Source organism: Electrophorus electricus, chromosome 15 (genome assembly GCF_041902795.1).
Source record: "Electrophorus electricus isolate QZ-2024a chromosome 15, ASM4190279v1, whole genome shotgun sequence".
In the NCBI taxonomy this organism is placed as follows: domain Eukaryota; kingdom Metazoa; phylum Chordata; class Actinopteri; order Gymnotiformes; family Gymnotidae; genus Electrophorus; species Electrophorus electricus.
In genome coordinates, this window is record NC_137511.1 from 17,225,408 (window position 1) to 17,243,997 (window position 18,590).

At 37.8% G+C, this 18,590-nt stretch overlaps 1 protein-coding gene across 1 annotated transcript; it reads right to left on the reverse strand.

The window, feature by feature from the left end:
* Positions 1-476: 476 nt before the first annotated feature.
* Positions 477-18,358, reverse strand: LOC113588312 (cadherin-20). Its single transcript, XM_027027439.3, has 12 exons — positions 18,173-18,358; positions 13,642-13,927; positions 10,164-10,458; positions 9,198-9,317; positions 7,295-7,462; positions 6,150-6,337; positions 5,515-5,768; positions 4,501-4,637; positions 3,634-3,755; positions 3,258-3,375; positions 2,604-2,855; positions 477-2,253 (listed from the first exon to the last, which is right to left on the reverse strand). The coding sequence occupies exons 2-12, from the start codon at positions 13,834-13,836 to the stop codon at positions 1,736-1,738; spliced, it is 2,367 nt and encodes a 788-aa protein (XP_026883240.2). The 5' UTR covers positions 13,837-13,927; positions 18,173-18,358; the 3' UTR covers positions 477-1,735.
* Positions 18,359-18,590: the final 232 nt, after the last annotated feature.

The following is an 18,590-nucleotide window of genomic DNA, read 5'->3' on the forward strand; positions in this document are numbered from 1 at the left end:
ATAGACCCTTTGTTGCATCTTCTCAAGGTAGTAAAGTAGAGAACTGTCTGTAGCTGATTTTGCATTTAAAATGCAATTTTGGCATTAGCTTTTCCTAAACCATTAAGGAAGAAGGCTTGTGAGTGGACAGTCCATTGATCACATGAATTTTTCATTTTGATAAACTATTGTTTTGCCAAGTCATATTTCCATAAGTGGCAATGCTTATGGAAAACCATACTGGAGATCAAAGGAATCTGATTACTGAGCTCATTGGGTTCTTGAGAACTTGGGTTCCTTTTTTAATTTGTTCAGTTCTGTTGCTTTAGCCAGTTTGCTTTATGCAGTTAAATTAAGGTTTCTTAGTAGTCTAAGTATTTTTGTAGTAAATGATCTGAAAAGTATATTGCAAAAACATATTCTAAGTTGAGACACTTCAACTGCCACAAATTTCTAAACATTCAATGAAGGGATATCTGAATCACAGATCTGAAAAGACTGGTCTTTATTAAGCATATAAAAAATATGTACACTCAAATTCTCACTTGGTGTTACTGATACAATATACATTATTTCAAGTAGACTTCCATCATTACCCAGTGGACAACTTTTTGGCATTGTTCTGGAGAATAATTTTCTTTTGTATTTTGGCACTTAATGTTGGTACCATGGAAAAGAATTTTAACTTAAATTTTTTTTATATAAGCTCAGTGAGTAATGGATGTGTAGTTTTACAGACTCCTCTGGTGATATTCTTCTCAGCTGCTTTGCTGAAAATGCATGATCACAGCCAAACAAACTGTCAAATTTAACAATTTTCCTATAATATAAAACAAATCAATACATTGAATATCAATCACTGAATCTGTAGAGGATCTCTATTATGCATGAATTTATCAGCTTTTTATGATGTCTAGTCTGTAATAATCTCAGCATCTTGAACATACTTCAAAAATAATTTATATTAAAACAATAAATATCTGCACAAAAGCAATATAAATAAAGATGCCCAAAAGGCTGAAATGACGGTTTTAAATCCCATTCAATAGAACGCAATATTTTGTGCTGACTGCAAACTCACATATGGAACATGATAGAAAGCATGTCTATTCTCCAATCAAAAACAATGTCTATAGAATCAACAGTCTGGGGTTTGTCTTGCTCCTGTCAATTTAGCAGACAACAGATGACAGAGCAAGGACTGTGGATACATACCCTCTTGCAGCAGGAACTAGCCTTGGCACCGGTGATGAGATGCGCAAGTGTGCCTCGATCCAGCATAATTTCCTAACAAATCTAAATGAATCTGATCTGTCACTCATCTTAATGACTAGAATAAGGGCTAAATTAAATCCTGCCTCATCATATGTCTGATGATTACTTGAAGCATCTTTCTTCCAGTTTGAGTGGTCCAATGTCAGAACTGCCAGTGTCTTGGTCTGGACATATTTTGAGCAGCAGTGGATATTAGAGGTCATTATGATGCGTGGCACTCATTTTTTAAATATCCTTTGTCTACCCAACTGGTCAGCATCTCCTTCCGCCCCTTTTCTCCCTGTTTTTATTCTGTTTCTGATTTACCCCTCAATCATCTTTGTTAAAATACACAGCAGTCTGTAGATCAGCTTTCCTGACATACTTTCCCATCTCATCCTTCTGTCCATTCTCTTCTCTTCTCTTGATCTCACTTTTCCCTGGTTTTAATTGCTGTATTTCCAAATGACAACACGCCTCTTTTTATGTAAGCATGACATCTCTACCATATATTGCTCTTGCTCTCAATCACACCATACATTTCCGCTAGTTTGTGAAAGCGTGGCCCCCAGTCGTTCAGATAATCATAATCATGATCAGAATGTGAAGCAGGAGATTGCAGAGAACTGAGTGACTCCGCCACAGAGCCCTCGCCTTCATATGCATACGTCTGAAGGGAATCGTACGGTGGCGCGCTGGGGTCCAAATCGGCTTCATAAAGCTTCGTTAGCATGTAGCTGTACACGTTACTACCATCTTCACTTACACCCCCAACACAGGTCTGAGAAACATAGCGCGACAGGCTCTGAATCTCAGGCAACATGTCCTGACGTAGTTTAGCATAGCGCACGGGTTCCGCGTGAGGGTTCCAGAGTGCAGCGATGTCGAAAGCTTCTGTGTCCTCTTCTCCGCCACCCTCGTCATCGTAACATACTATGTTCTCGTGCACATTTTCCTCCTCGTTGGTCAAGTAAGGCTTCTTCCTGTGTCTCTGCAGGGTCAGCATGAGCATGAGCATCACTAAGGAGAGGAGAAAATAAGGTTTTGGTATCACAAGTTTATAATATCATAAACACTTTTCAGACACAAGTTGGAATTTTTCCTTCACTTTAGTTGACCATGCACTGAAGTACTACAATTACTGAGCTATAGAATTGCTAACTAAATCAATAATACAAATTTGTGGAAAATTCCATATACCACAAGAGGAAAAATATGATAAATAATAAGGTATAGATAAAAAAAAAGTAGGTTTGTTTGCCGATTTGTTTGCCAATTTGTTTGCCAAAAATTAGGTTTGTTTTGTAATTTTTTTATACATTTTGATTGAACTGGGTTATATTGCTGGTTCATTATGTGATGTTTCTTACCAAACAGGATGAAGATACAGGTGAGGATAGCTATGAGGCCTCCTCTGCTTAGATTGACTGGAAGAATAGAGGCCTCAGCGAGACAGGTTAACACATTACCATCCACATCACAGCTACACACACGGATTGTGAGAGTGCTAGTGCTGGAGTGTACAGGTTGTTCTCCATCTGATACAAAGATGGGTAGATAATAGATATTCTGGGTCTGAGATGACCATCCCCCACGACGGGTTAATATCCATGCTGAGTTATCTGGTGGAGGAGGGGAGGAATACATTTAGAAAGTGTGTGGCACAACATCAAAACACCTTAATTATCTTCTTAATCAAAATATGAGACATTTCAGAGTGCATATACCTAGGGAAATTCTCAAACATGGAAAATACTCAGTCCCAGTGCTATTGATTTCACATTTCTTTTTTCCCTTCATTTTTTCAAGGCTTTAAGCAACTGAGCAAAAGTGCATCTGGATTTATTGCCCAAGTATGTAAATTCATACAAGGGATTTGTGATTGGGTACACAGTAGCTCACAATAGATTGCAGAATTTGCCATTAAATAGACATAAAAATCCAATCCCCAATCTGCCATGCATAACCACAGTCAGACAGGTAGCACTCATAGTTAGTGATGTAATAGTCCTGGTCATTCTCACCTTGATTATCCCTGAGTGTGAAGTTGGGATTATTTGCTGCTTCAGGTGCTAGACTGTAGTAGAAATGCTGTCCCCCAGTTGGTTCATCTGGATCTATAGCTGTCACAGTTTGGATCAGCTGACCCAAAACACAAAGCACATTGACCCATTTTATTTAAGGATTGATGTAAGTATCCAATCACTGAATTTCTAAAATACTTAAGCCTGATATAACAACTCTTTAAGCACCAATTCATAATTAACAGTGAATTTACTCAGCTGTCTTACTCAATTTAACTTTTGAGTTGGCTGGTTTGTTTAATGTGTGTGTGTGTGTGTGTGTGTGTGTGTAAGTGAGAAAAAGAGAGCAAGAGAGAGAGTGAGTATGTATTCTTACTTGTCCTGCCTGTGCATTTTCACATACAAAAGCCTCATAGTACTGCGTTAGTGATGGTGGATTATCATTTACGTCTAGGACCTTTATGGCGACAGACACGCTTCCAATCATCAATGGATTATCTATGAGAGACACCAATGCACACATATCGTTATCATGTGATGTTAATGCTCAGTTCAAGATTTCCTTTTTTTTGCATTAATATGAGGTTCATTTTTAACAAAGCATTGGAACATTATAACCAATAAATATATTGCAGCATGTTTTAATTATTTAAAATAATATATATTTTTAGAAAACTTAAGAATAGTTGTTACTCTACAGTGTGTCCCAAAAAGAGTTATTTAATATTACTGAATGGGGCAGAAGCATTTTTTCACCATTTTAAGCATTACCTTCACAGTTTGAAGATAATGTATGGAATTAGGTGTACATTTACCTAATGTACTTTTGGACTGCAAATTAAAACAAGCATATTTGATTTGCATATGAAATTGAAAGACTGCACCATTTTGTTCTGCATATGTGAAGTAAATAACTTTAGTGATGAGACCTTTGATTACAAATGTAAATTTGGGTTGGATAGATTTTGACCTTTAACTGACAGAATAATTTATACTATGCCAGTTGCAGACAACTGCACAGAAAAAAAAAAAACCAAAAAACTTTTCATTCTAACAGTTATGTATGTAAACAAGTTATGAACAAGTTATGCAGTGTTTTTTTTTAAAGAGTTTTAACAATTGTACTTAAGCAGTTGAGGGCAAACTGTACTGGTATATTTACAGTGGTTCACTGATCCACTTGGAGTCAAAACAGTAGAAATATAGACAGTTAATTCCAGTGTGTGCATCTGTGTCTACTCACTCATCTCCATGGCTAAAACTGTGAGATTGTGCCAAGTGACTTCCTCTCTGTCCAAAGGCAGTACTGTTATCAGAGAACCACTGGTGATGTCCATGTAGAAATACTTGTCAGGGTCACTCATACGCTCTATAGAGTACCTGACAAAAATGCAGAGGAAAGCTAGTTATAGCAAAAATATTGCCTAATAATAATACTAATTTATTATTTCCATAGCAATCTGTCAGGATGTGTGAGCTTTGGTTTGTATATATGCATTTGCATATGACAGTTTGTGTGAGTTCTAATATGTTCTAATTAGCATGTAGATATAGTGCAATGATTTCATCATGGCTAACTAAATTAAGTCTGCTTGAGACCTGAAGTGTAATGAACACAATGTAGAAATGTGCGTACACGCACAAACAAAAAAAGAAGCACAAATCCTGAACATACATTCACACAAAACACCATTGTGCTCCAAGAAATAAATCAATAAGTAAATACATACACTAAAACCAAAAACAATTCCCATTTCACTTATTTCCATGTTTCCATAATTTCACATAATATTTCAGTATGTTGTAGAAAGACAGGGATATGGGTTTTCTGTATGTGTTTACTATACATCTCTTGTGCTATCTCTTTTTGCATCTTAGCCAAATAATGCTTCAGTATATAAATCCTGGCTACAAAATATACTCAATATAAATAAATTAACTTATTGGTCGTTTCACCAATACTGGATGTTTGTGTTTCCTTTCAAAGACTATATATAATATATAAGACTATATATAAATATGATGGTCATGGCAATAGCATTTTACATGCACAGAATACAAGGAACAAATATTTATATGGTATTGGTGAAAGAATGCATTCCAACCTGGAGTTTTATACTGAAATGTAGTGTGCTGGCTTATATGGCATTCACTAAATCATGGAATACTAATTGTAATGCCTTTAGGCTAATATTATTCTCATTAGCAATTACTGAGAGATTCTGGCTCTGAGCTGGCTTGCTGAACTGCTTCTCACCTTACTGAGCTGTTTGCAACATCAGGGTCTCTAGCAGATATCATTGTTAAGATGGTGCCTATTTCCGCATCCTCGGGCACCTCCACATAGTAGAATGGATATTCAAACTCCGGAGGCTCATCCACATCTTCTACACTCACATGGACAATTGTCACATCACTGAATAATCCTTTGTTAATGAAGCGGGGGTCAATGTGAGCATTTGAGCCTTCCACTTTTAGAGTGTAGCTGCGCTTTCTTTCAAAATCCAGATGCTGAAACGGACAAAAAAGCACATATACACTGAGGGCAAATAAGCAAATTCAGTAAAAATAACTAATTATTTAACTTAACTCCCTAGCCACTTATTCCTGGCTTCTTTAGCAAGAAGCTAACCTCTCAATTATGCTTAAAAAAAATCACTGATCTGTGAATGCCTAGTGAATAGACCTGTGGCATTACTATTCTTTATACAAACTCTGTCCATTAGAGCTTAAATCAGGAGTTGTGACAAGTGGCACACAAGGTTGTTGACACAGGCTTTTGCATAACATTATCAGAACAAACCTGCTGAAGTATAGCAACACTACAACTTTCCTTGCTCTCAGTTACTGACTGCTGAGGTATCTGGGAGTCTTATACATTTCGGTAACTACCTTTTTAATAGTGATGACACCATACAGGTTGCTGGCATCAGTGCTGATGTCAAAGGTGTCTCGTCCATCACCGTCAATGATGCTATATCTCATTTCAGCATTAATGCCCAGATCACGATCTTTGGCTTCAATTCGATCCACTACTGAACTCACTGGGCCCGATTCCAGAACACTCATCTGATACAACTCTGGGAGAGAGAAAGGTGAAAAATACTAAATATCACATCAAATCTGCAAAGTGAAGTAATAACTTTTGAAGTAATTACAGTGTAAAATATACAAACACAAGAGAGTCAGCATGATTCAGTTGGCAGGGGTAGAGAGCCACATAGAGGACTGCACCACTAGTCTAGTCAACATATTTCCTTCTACACCACACATGTATTAATACATCAGCAAATGATCAAAAACGTAATAGAAGACAAATCAGGTTTTTGAGTATGGAAAACAATAAACTAGGCACTTCTATAGTGTTCTTTCATAAGAACTGTATACCTGTTTTCAGTGTAACTGATATGACTGCTGTACTTCTTTTTCTCCTGTAGAGGGAGCCAAATGTCTTCAGGGATCCTTGAATGCTGGTTCTAAACATTTCACCTGACTTATTTAATAAAGGGCCACTTAGTGCCACAGACTTTGTATACATTCATTGTGTTTGAAGGACACTATGTTTTACTTTTTTTAACTAATAAAGCAGGTGCAAAAACATGCTCACAACACCAAGGTCGTAAGTTTGATTCCCAGGGCGGACATGTGCTGTCTACTGATCAATGTAAGTTGCTCATGGTAAGAGAGTCTATCCACTGCTGAAAAAGTAATGCATAGGTGTATGTACACATATGAGGTAATCATAACTGGGGCTTTTGCTTTGCCATGGACAAAGCAAGACCACCCATAAAGCAGACAGACAGGGTTGTCATGGTTACCAGATGAGCTTATGACCTTTGGTGAACCTTACAGAGGGGAACAGAAATGGGTCATTAAGAATGATAGAGCTGGAACAACGATAGTAAGGCAGGAAAAAGGGGGATTTGGAATCAAATCAGAATTGTAATGTTCATGTATATAATTCAATTACAGGAGGACCCAGAACTGCAAGCCATGAGGGAGGAGAGACTGTAGTTTAGAGGAATAAATGCCCTTACTCTTGGTGAATTTGGGTGGGTTGTCATTGACGTCGCTGAGTGTGATGTTAACTGTAGTGGTGCCAGCCAGACCCCCGAGCTGTCCTCCCATATCTTTAGCCTGAATAACCAAATGGTACTGCTCTTTAACCTCCCGATCCATGTCTGCCAAGGACACATGCACCTCACCTGCAGTAAACAGATCAGATACACAGAGAGAGGGAGGTAGAAAGGGAGAAAGAGAGAGACAGGAAGGCAGACAGACACATACAGATACAGTATAAACAAGCACTCAAATATTTGTTTATAGGAAAGAGTTTCCATATTATTAATTCTGACCAATACCGGAACTATTGTACAGCACTGTGCAAAAGTTTTAGGTGGGTGTGAAAAAAATGCTGTAAACTAAGAATCCTTTCAAATATACAAAATGTTTATTTTTTATCAATTTACAAAATGCAAAGTGAGTGAACAAAAGAAACATCTAAATCAAATCAATATTTGGTGTTACTACCCTTTGCCTTCAAACCAGCATCAATTCTTATAGGTAAACTTGCACAAAGTCAGGGGTTTTGTAGGATTAAAGTCAGGTGTATGATCTAGCAATTATACCAAACAGGTGCAAATGATCATCAATTTCACATGTAGGTTGAAACACAGTGATTACTGAAACATAAACAGCTGTGTAGGAAGCTTAAAACTGGGTGATGAACAGTCAAACTGCTACCAAGGTGAGGTTCCAGGTACACCCATCTACTGTCTGGAGAAGTCTGGGCAGAAGTGGTCTTCATCAAAGAGTTGCAGCCAAAAACCCATACCTCCAACATGGAAACAAGGTCAAGCAACTCAACTATGCACGATAACATAGAATCTGCGGAAAAATGGCAGCAGGTGTTCTGGACTGATGAGTCAAAATTTGAAGTATTTGACTATAGCAGAAGGCAGTTTGTTTAGCTAAGGGCTGGAGAGCGGTAAAATAATGATTGTCTGCAGCGCAACAGTGAAGCATGGTGGAGGTTCCTTGCAAGTTTGGGGCTGCATTTCTGCAAATGGAGTTGGAGATTTGGTCAGGATTAATGGTGTCCTCAATGCTGAGAAATACAAGCAGATACTTATCCATCATGCAATACCATCAGGGAGGTCGTATCATTGGCAACAAAATTTATTCTGCAGCAGGACAATGACCCCAAACATACAGACAATGTCATTAAGAACTATCTTCAGCATAAAGAAGAACAAGAAGTCCTTGAAGGGATGGTATGGCCCCCAAAGAGCCCTGATCTCAACATCATCGATTCTGTCTGTGATTACATGAAGAGACAGAAGGATTTGAGGAAATCTACATCCACAGAAGATCTGTGGGTAGCTCTCCAAGATGTTTGGAACAACCTACCAGCCGAATTCTTTGAAAATCGGTGTGCAAGTGTACCTAAAAGAATTGATGCTGTTTTGAAGGCAAAAGGTGGTCACACCAAATATTGATTTGATTTAGATTTCTCTTCTGTTCATTCACTGCATTTTGTTAATTGATTAAAATAAACTATAAACACTTCCATTTTTGAAAGGATTCTTAATTTATAGCATTTTTTCACACCTGCATAAAACTATGCTCTCCATAAGGGCAAACATAGGCAGCTGACATACCTAATGTGTTTCACCTAGCAAGGCCAAGTTTACCCTTATCAGACTGCTATATCTGTACTCATTACAAACCTGCACTTCACCATTTTGTGGAGCTTGAGTTCGAAATGAAAAAACTCCTAAACTAATACCATTATTTCTGCCCTTTAGTTTAGATATGTTGCAAAAAGGTGAACTGAATAAAAATTGTCTCCAATGAGGTTAACAAATAGTTTTAAAATAGCTCTTATATCATGATGATTAACCATATTATTGAAAGAATCTGTGATTCTGTTTCTCTTACCTGTCTTAGGATCTACAGAGAAATAAGGCTGACCCTCCAGAATACTGTAGACTACCCGAGCGCTGTTACCATATGATGGGTCATCTGCATCCGTTGCTGTCACCTGAATTACAAACGTGCCTAGGGACACAGGAAAGAGGGAATAAGAATAACAAAATATTTCAGGATTCATAATATTCTTACTCTCTAAATGAAGAGTCATGAGAGAGACGACCACGACCATGGTCCTGGAGAAATTTTGTTTCACCGTATATTTGTATATAGTTGGAATGATAATAAAAATCCTATTGACACTTGACTTGAATACTAATTAAGAATTGTCTCATCATGGAAATTGCTGTTTATCAATTTCATCCTAAACTGGGAAAAATGCAACCATCTGTTGAAATTAAAACCAAATTAAAATTAAAAATTCAAACAAAATTCAAATAAGAAAAGACTTTTCTCAGACATGTGTGTCAGGCTTATTAACTTTTCTGTTAAGTTTTATCCATCAATAGTTCACTGTGGTGTAAATCTTATGTAAGAAACACCCCTGCAAAACTCACCTTACCCACCTGCCCCTTGAGGAATGTTGGAGAACACAAATAAAGGAGTTGGTTTGGCATAAGAAGAGACCCGCACAAAGGTATATAATCAGTAAGGATTTGAAATAATTGAGCCATTTTTTTCCCCTAGAAAGTGGAATAATACAATATTTTGTTCTTTATGTTGTATTGTTATATAAATTTTAATTATGTTTTGACACAAAATGAAAACATAATTTGACATAAAAAAACCCTTTGTTAGAGGTGATATTACCATCACATATTTAACTAAACTGAACTAAATTAATTGGGAGAGGAACTACCACACATGCAGATTAAAGTTAAAGATAATTAGGTAAGTAAAAAAGATCTCTTATATGCCAAACTTTACACTTTACACTACAGTGCACAAAATATATAGTTTCTATGGATACTGTACCAATGGGAGACATCTCAGGTATAGTTGCAAAGTATGGTCCATCCAGGAACTTAGGCTCATTGTCATTGATGTCCTGAATCTTTACAATAAACTCTGACTCTGGCTCCAGCGGGTGGCCTGTCTCACGTTGTCTAGCCTGGGCTCGGAGCACATACTGGGCCTTCACCTCCCGGTCCAGCCTCTGGATGGCATGGATGTCACCAGTGCTGTCATCAAGGGTAAAAGTAGTGCCTGCACCTTCCCCTGATAAAATATATTTGATGGAGCCATCACCTTTGTCCATGTCTGAGTGAAGCTGAAGAAGACAGGGAAACAGGTGCTATTAGTCCACTCGTATTGGTGGCAATGAAATGCAAGTCTACTTGGACATTTTTAAAAGCAGAAATATTTTACGGCATTAGTTTTGGTGTCAGACAGAAGACTTCAAGAGATAATGCAAAATTCAGGCATAATTAGTTATATAGAAGCATATACTGTACACATATATATTTTTTGCTCATTCTTTCAGTTCCCTCAATTAAACAAGTAAGCTAATTAGCTAAAAACAAATTAGAAACACACCCCCTTTTACATTAATGACTGAAGCTAAGTTCTGATTTGGGGCACTCAAGTTTCAGTCATTTTATGTACACACCTTTTACATGCTTGCTGCCAGTTGGCAATCTGACTCTAGACAGCATGTTCACAGTCATCTAATGAAGTTAAAGTGAAATTCTTGAAAGAGACAAGGGCACTTGAGTTTAAATAATTCAAAACCACCTGATTTTATATATCAGAATATCACACTTTTATTTGCCATAAATCTTTGTTGTTAGTAACAAATTGTTAGTGTGAAGTCAAATATTTATTGTGCCATGTGTTTAACATGCCAGGCCCACTTTTTTTTTTCAACTTTCTTAGTGTGTAAAATTTAAGAGAAAATAATTACACACAAATTACACAAATAATTGCACATCAGATAATTACCAAAATGTAATTATTATGGTATGTCCTAGTCCTCCTCCAAATGTGTAAAGAAGAGCACATGACTGTTATGGAACACTCGCCTCCCATGAGTCACGTGGTTTGGCCCGCCACGTGTAGTGGGAGGATATTTGTTTGTGGCCACTCCTGCACTTTGTCTTGTCTTTATGTATATAAACCTGTGTCAAAGTGTGCAGTGTGTCAGTCACTGTTGGTGTAGCGTGATGTTATGGTTAGTCTCGTCGTTGTTAACCATATTGTGTTCATGTTCATCGTTTATGTTATATGTGAGTGCCGAAACGTTGTGTGTGATAAATGTTCGTCCAAGTCGAGAGAGTCTGTATGTCCTGCTCCACGCCCTTCGGTACTCGAGCAGCCCCGTTACAATGACAACTTAAAGCAGTGCAACCATGACTTGCTAAGGGACCTGCTGAAAACCTTAAAATCACGTGTGTAGCTCAAACACAATGACTGAGTCATAATCCATGCTCTTACCAAAGAGCATAAAGTAATTTTACATTATTCTTACAATGACTGGGCAAGGAATGTGCGTGCTTTTCCATAGTATGTATTCGTGCTATACCTGATTATTTCCCCATGAAGGACAATATTACATCTGTATCGCAATATACAGATTGAGAACACTTGCTGATAGGTTCAGTTCTATTATAATATAACAATATATGTAATATGACAAAATGATTCAATTAAAAAAAAACAAAACTGCATGACGTTTTCGTTGCTATGGCAAGAACACATTAGAGGCCCTCAAGTAACACAATAGCTAAGAAGGTTACCTCATTCTGATGGACTCGAGGTTTGATTCAGGGTTTGAAATGGCAAAGACATCTGTTGCTAGGAGTACACAAGAATACTATTGTTTGTGATTTCACTGGGTTTAAAAAGATTAATTAGTTTCTCTCTAACAGTCAACTCAGTTTGACATCAGGCAGCAGTGAGTGTCTATTAAATACAAGCCAAATTCATCTCAAATTTACTTTTGCAATTTTTATGGTGCCTTTACAATTTATATAGTGCCTTTTACAATGTGTTTTCACATTGTAAAAGCTGTTTTACAAATGTATGAGTCCAGATCCATAATGCCAAAGCCAGTGGACCGAGTAGCAAGGAATAACTCCTTGGGTGGAATTAAGAAAGAAATCTTGGGAGGACCAATATGTTGATATGTTAAAATGTTACTGATCTTTTATGTTAGCTACATAGATAGCTAATAAAGATGTCTATTGGTTTGCTAGTAGTGCCTTATGTTTGCCAGTCCTGAGTAGTAAAAATAATTTTTTTCCACACTTGGTAAAATTTAATCACCAACAAAGCTAAACATACTAAAAGTGTTCATTCTTAAATGTAATACACCATAATTATGATTACTTACCTAATTATATGAGTAAAGGTAGAATAACTATAAGTCTTCACAGCAATCAGGTATTTGTGGTCTTCACTTTTAAGAACTTTGTGTCTATCAATAATGTAGATAAATTTCTAGTTAGCAAGCCAGATGTGCTGAAGTTCATTTAGCATGGACATTTCACTGCCAGTCAGTGAGTTGGCAAAGATACCTTTTTTAGGCTGCTTTTATGTCTGGCAAAAAGACATAAATAGTACAGAGAAGAAGAAGAAGAAGAAGAAGAAGAAGAAGAAGAACTGATGTACAGTTCTGTATCTTGGGTTCCATTTCAGCTTTAGACTTTTAGTTTTCTGTGTCTCCTCAAATCCAACTCAGATGGCAACACTACTCCACTGCTTAAACTAACTGAAAAAAAGTTGTTTGAAAAAAAAGGCTCCCATTTAGGTTATGTCTGATTCTGTATAAGCATCATATTTCCAGTAAAAAACAACCTGACCTATCCATGGTGCTGAAGCATAAAGAATGGAAACTATTGTATGTTCTTTCTATATACTTGACCAAGAATTAGTGTCCATCTTTTCTGATGAATAAGGTTTTGAATAAGGTCCACTATTTCTATTCACAGTGTGTGTTTCACTTTTTTTCTGTCTTTCCTTACTTATGACATCTGTCTCACCAGTCTGTTTCTCTTGCAGCCACACCCTATTCATAGTTCTGTGCAGGGGTAATATATAGCTACTATTATTGCATCAGTAATATAAATAATAAGGACAGAGGTCATACTGTAAATTGCCATTCATAAACTGCACTGCATTCAGTTTCCTTACACCACAAAGTGGCTGAAACCATGAGTGTGGAATTAATGCTTATAGATATCTGAACTCACCAACTGCACCTACACAGTGCACTAAAGGTGACATCTCACCTACTAATAAATTCATTTAATTAAAACTAACAATTTTACTCAAATACTTTGTAGAAAAACTGTTCTAAAATAATCCACGTATAGTGGAATATAACAGGTCTAGATTTCCCAAAAGTCAGTTGCAATGTTAATTGCGATTGCACCATTAAGTCTGCAAACAAGGCTTTGAATTATTCTTTAATACCTAAAGATATTTTGGATTGTGAACTATGGATCTCCCTTACCTTTCCGATGTAAAGGGGTTTTTGTTCTGTATATTCCTCAAGAACAAAAAACTGATTCCAAACCCATCCTCTCTTTGCTCTTCTCAAGGATTTTGCTCTCATAGTAGTTTTATTTCCGACCAATACCTGAATCAGTGTTGTCAAAACAATGACAACTATGATAAAGTTTCTTTTCCTCAGAAACAAGTCAGCCATAGTAGTGATGAAATCTCTTAGGCCAGGAATTCAGTTCTCATGAAGGGATCTTCAGCGTTCCTCTTTGTTGTTTTACAATTCAGGTGGATCTCTGTTAAAACATACAAAGATAAGTGAGTTATACATTCCAATATTGTTTTCTACTCCTATATTAAAACTATTTAAGTTGTATACAACACTATGGCACCAATGACACTAACCATAATTATGAAGAAACAAAAAGTGCAATCCAAAATGCAGAGCAGCCCTGAGAAACATTATTATGTCTAATTAATGTCAAGAGAATATTCTTAACAAAAACACAACCTGCCTTGTATCTAATTAGAGGCAGTAGCAAATCAGTACTTCTATGGCCGCTGAAATAACAGATTTGTTCAAAGAAAAACAATCAAAACAAGCAGAGAGGTCTCAGATGAAGGGCCTGAAGACTTTCCAGCCCCTCCAGACGTTGGTTCTTCATCACCTCTGTGCAGAATCTCAACTCTCTACCCCCTCACTTGTTCTGTCTCTCTACTTGGAGCTCGGTTACAGTGAAACAACACAAAAGGTGATCTTCCCTTCTCATTTTCCCAATGCTGCATCATACTGGCAACAATGCTTTATACAATACACAGTACAATGTTATAATCAATAGCATATCAACAAACAGGCACAGACACCTCTGTGTAGGTGCTTTGCTACGATTGCCACGCTAAAAGAACAAAAAAAATTACAAACAGAAATATATTCAAATGACTGGTGTGTTACTCTATGATTAATTTTCAGTAGCAACACATTCTAAACAAGGTAATTTTTATAATTAATTTTTCATGCATAAAAAAAATGAAACAAAACAAAGAGGGACAACAAGCATCACCTCATGACATTTGGGCCTTTTCTCTATTTTTATCAGACAGATACCATCTGTTCATTTTTTTATTTAACACAAAGAGGGTCTCTTTTTCTCTGGAAAGAAAAGAATGGCCATGTGTGGAAGAGGATGGTAGACCACCAATGGTCTGCAAGACATACTGCATGAAACAAAAGAGCAGCGCTGAGAAAAGGAGCCGGCCTCACTTCATTCTTCTGTGTGAAGGAGGTGGGCATTGTAGAGTCCTGCGCGCCATCAGACTCTTGAACCTTACTTCATCACCACTAAAAAGCCTCATGAACCAGTTGAGGGCATGGGGGTGTGTTTCTTTTGTACAGCCAGAACCGTTTTGTCCAGCTGGGATAGGTGGGTGGGGGAAGATGTATCCAAGAGTTTGGGTCCCTCAGTTGTTTTTTTGCTGCCTTGACTCTCTTAAGCTTTAGTTTCCCATGGGCTTCCTTGGCAGAACAACGTGGTTCCCTCCCTCCTGTATCAGCCATTTTCACTAGTTCAGCAGGCTCATTGCCATTATGAAGTCAAATGAGCTTCTTCTTAAGCCATCCCCCCAGCCCCCCTTCTGCCTGTCCTTTGCAGCTCCACCAGTAGGGTCAAATCTCAACCACTCCCTCACCAACACTCCCACCCCTGCATTCACCACCATTTTGTCACAGCTAATGAGCTGACATGCTATATTATTGTTCTGGCTAAACAATACACACATCTTTCAGGGGCTAATGTTATACTTCATTTTATTTTTTTAAGGGTAGCTGGGCTTTGCCACACACCTATGGATAGTAGGCTAGAAGAGCAGAGGGAGAGAATGTTACAGGATCCACATGAGAGAGATTTGTCTGATTGAGGACAAGAGAAGCCATTCTTACTACAAGGTCACTGGGATTTAAAATAAAAATTAGTTAGGGAACGTACATTTGTACTGTCTGGTACAAGAGAAAATCCTATTCATAGAAAGCAGGAGTTTCCTTTTTGCTAGGAGTGTGGTATGTGTAATTCTTCACTCTGCTATACTGTAGAGTGTAAGGGACAAAAATACCGTGGCTTCCTGCACTCCTTTACCAAGCACAGATTCCTAAAGATGCAAGCAGACTGTGAATGAGATCTCCTAAACAATATATTCCTTCAAGCTACTTCCAGCAGCTGCAGCATGCACTGGCGCACACGTGCACATGTGCGCGTGCCCACACACCCACACACACATACACACATTCATAAAACATACACACACAAACACACAGAGGCACTCTGAAAAACAACTTACATGTTGATGTTTTCCTATGTCCAAACATTATCATACTGTATTTTCATACACAGAATGATATACAGAAAGCTAAAGCCTATTCAATTCACAAATATTAAGAAAACATGAAACTGGTACACAATATACTATTTGACCTTTTGGTGTAAAAATGTTAACTATAGAGAATGTATGTAAATGATGTCCCATTCAACTCTATTTTCATACATTCCAGGCTGACAGAGCTGTGGTAGGTGACTGAGTGACTAACCTCCCTCTGTTCTATTCTATAGCATTATCCAGGGCTGATTTCACAGGAAGCATGTCTGCATTCTCCATTCCTTGCACCCTGTATCAAATGTTTACAGAGGCCAGGAGGCCATAGAGAGAGGAAGTGATTCAGTGCTTGGGGGTGGTGGTGGTGGGGGGGGGGGGCACAGAGGGCTGTGTCATGGCAAATTTGTTAACCTGAATTGATTTTGCATGGTTCCCAATATCACCACCACCAAGGCACTTCATATCTTTGACCTCGAGTCCCTGTGTTTCAAGGTTATACAAAGTAGAGTTTCAAAGAGGAGATTAAGTGTAGAGAAAACTATCAAATTGTAATTTAGCTAAGGGACAGGAAGGTGATTGACTACATAACCTGTCAGGAGACATTTGCCTTTTGTTATATATAGTTGTCATTATAGTTATGATTCTTGATTCCTTGCCCTCTTCTTATCCTATATTGGTTAATAATTTGCTAAAAGCCTCTTTAAGTAGAGAGGATTTGCCTCTACCCTGTTAAAGCGTCAGCCCTGGTATATAAGTTACTTATCAAATTTCACATTCCAAAAACTGAATTGCATTCCATTTTGCCCCTATCCTCCCGCTCTCTCGCCACCTTCATAAGTGAAGTCAGGTGTATAAACACATGCTTGCATACACAAACATGATGTCTTTCATGCTTATAAAAGTGGATTGAATTCATGTAGAAGCTCTAGTAAAATCAGGATCCTTTTTATTCTCTAGTACATATCATGTGCTGGAAGTTGGCTTGACATATGAAGTGCTGTTAAAACATAACACAAAGGGGGTACATATATGCAGGAAAATAAGTTGTGGAATATAAAATAATTCACAATTTATAACATTTACTGTGTCCTGTAAAGCACCCTTATGTTTAACAGAACACTATCAGAAGCAGTTGTAGGACTCTGACTCTGTGGGTTTAAGCTGGTTTCTAGAGTGCAGTCTAAAATTGGTCTGCTCTGAACACTGTTCACCCAGCCTCTACCTTTATAGCATTATATATTCCCTTTCTTTTCAGTTCTCCTCTTTTATATACCCTCATTACTCTGTAGACATCATAAAATGGAGATCTTGTCATTTCTGGGGAAATTAAATCAGCCATAATGACATTTGCACTGTGCACTGGTACGTGGCTGTGATGTTATGGCACATGGGTGTCATCTGCAAAGGTTTGTAATCAGTGGTACCACAAAACAGTTTATTCCTGCTTCTTTTACAGCCATGCATGACTTCTGTCTTATTTTACTAATCACTAAAAGTCTCTTATTAGGCATATATTCACATGCATATTAATCTATGATGCATTGAGTTAGGGAAGCAAAAAGCCTTTTGAGATTATAAGCATTTATCACTACTGTTACCAAATGATTTACGCAGACCATTCTGATTTTAGGACAGAGAGAGGTTAGCCTGCATGATTGGTGGAGAGCTGTTGTTATTCTGAAGCAAGATGAATAATGTATGCCGTTTTGCTGGTCATTAATCACTGCTTCTGACACTGATAATGACTAGGATGTCTCAATACCCTGGTGAGAATTCACTTGTCAATCTCCACACTTATTTTAACCTGTCACGGCAAGGCAGGTAATAGAATACTGGTTTAAGAAGAAAAGGGGAGAGGAGCAAAAATGAATGCAGGGAGGGCGTAACATGTCCTTGAGTGTGCACACTGTATTCTGTGGTAATGCTAAATAAATAATCAAAACAAAACTTTACTTCTCATGCAATCTCTTGCAAAAGCCACAATTCTTAAAACTTCCAGTTTTAGCATTAAAACTCCACAAAGTCCCAAAGACTTTATTCCAGGCATGACACAGTCCATGTACAGGGATACACATAATATTAAGGTTACACAAAGTTATCAACTAAGACATTCACAAAAACATAAACTAATTTTCTGGAGTTTTCAAAAGTGTTTGAAAAAGAATTCTGCTTCTTACCTTTTCTTCCTTGCCAACTATCTCTGCCTCATATATGCTTCTCCCAGCTTTTCTTTTTGGTTTTTGCTGCTTTCTGATCCACGTTCAGTTAAGTTCCCTTGAGGAGCATGTAAGTGTTCCTGCCCAGTTCTCACTTTTTTACTGCATCACTTAACTTTCAGCTCTCAGTTCACACTACCCTCTGAATCCCACTTGCTTGCTCTGCTTATGTGCTGTGTGGGATCCTACAGTCAACGCTAACCAATGGCAAGGAATTCTGCAACCGGCGTTCAAGTCAGTTTTAGCATGCCCCGGCAACTGTGCACATGGTAGCCTGCGTGAGAAAGAGAGAGAGAGAGAGAGAGAGAGAGAGAGAGAGAGAGAGAGAGAGAGAGAGAGAGAGAGAGAGAGAGAGAAAGAGAGAAAGCAAGAGAAGAAA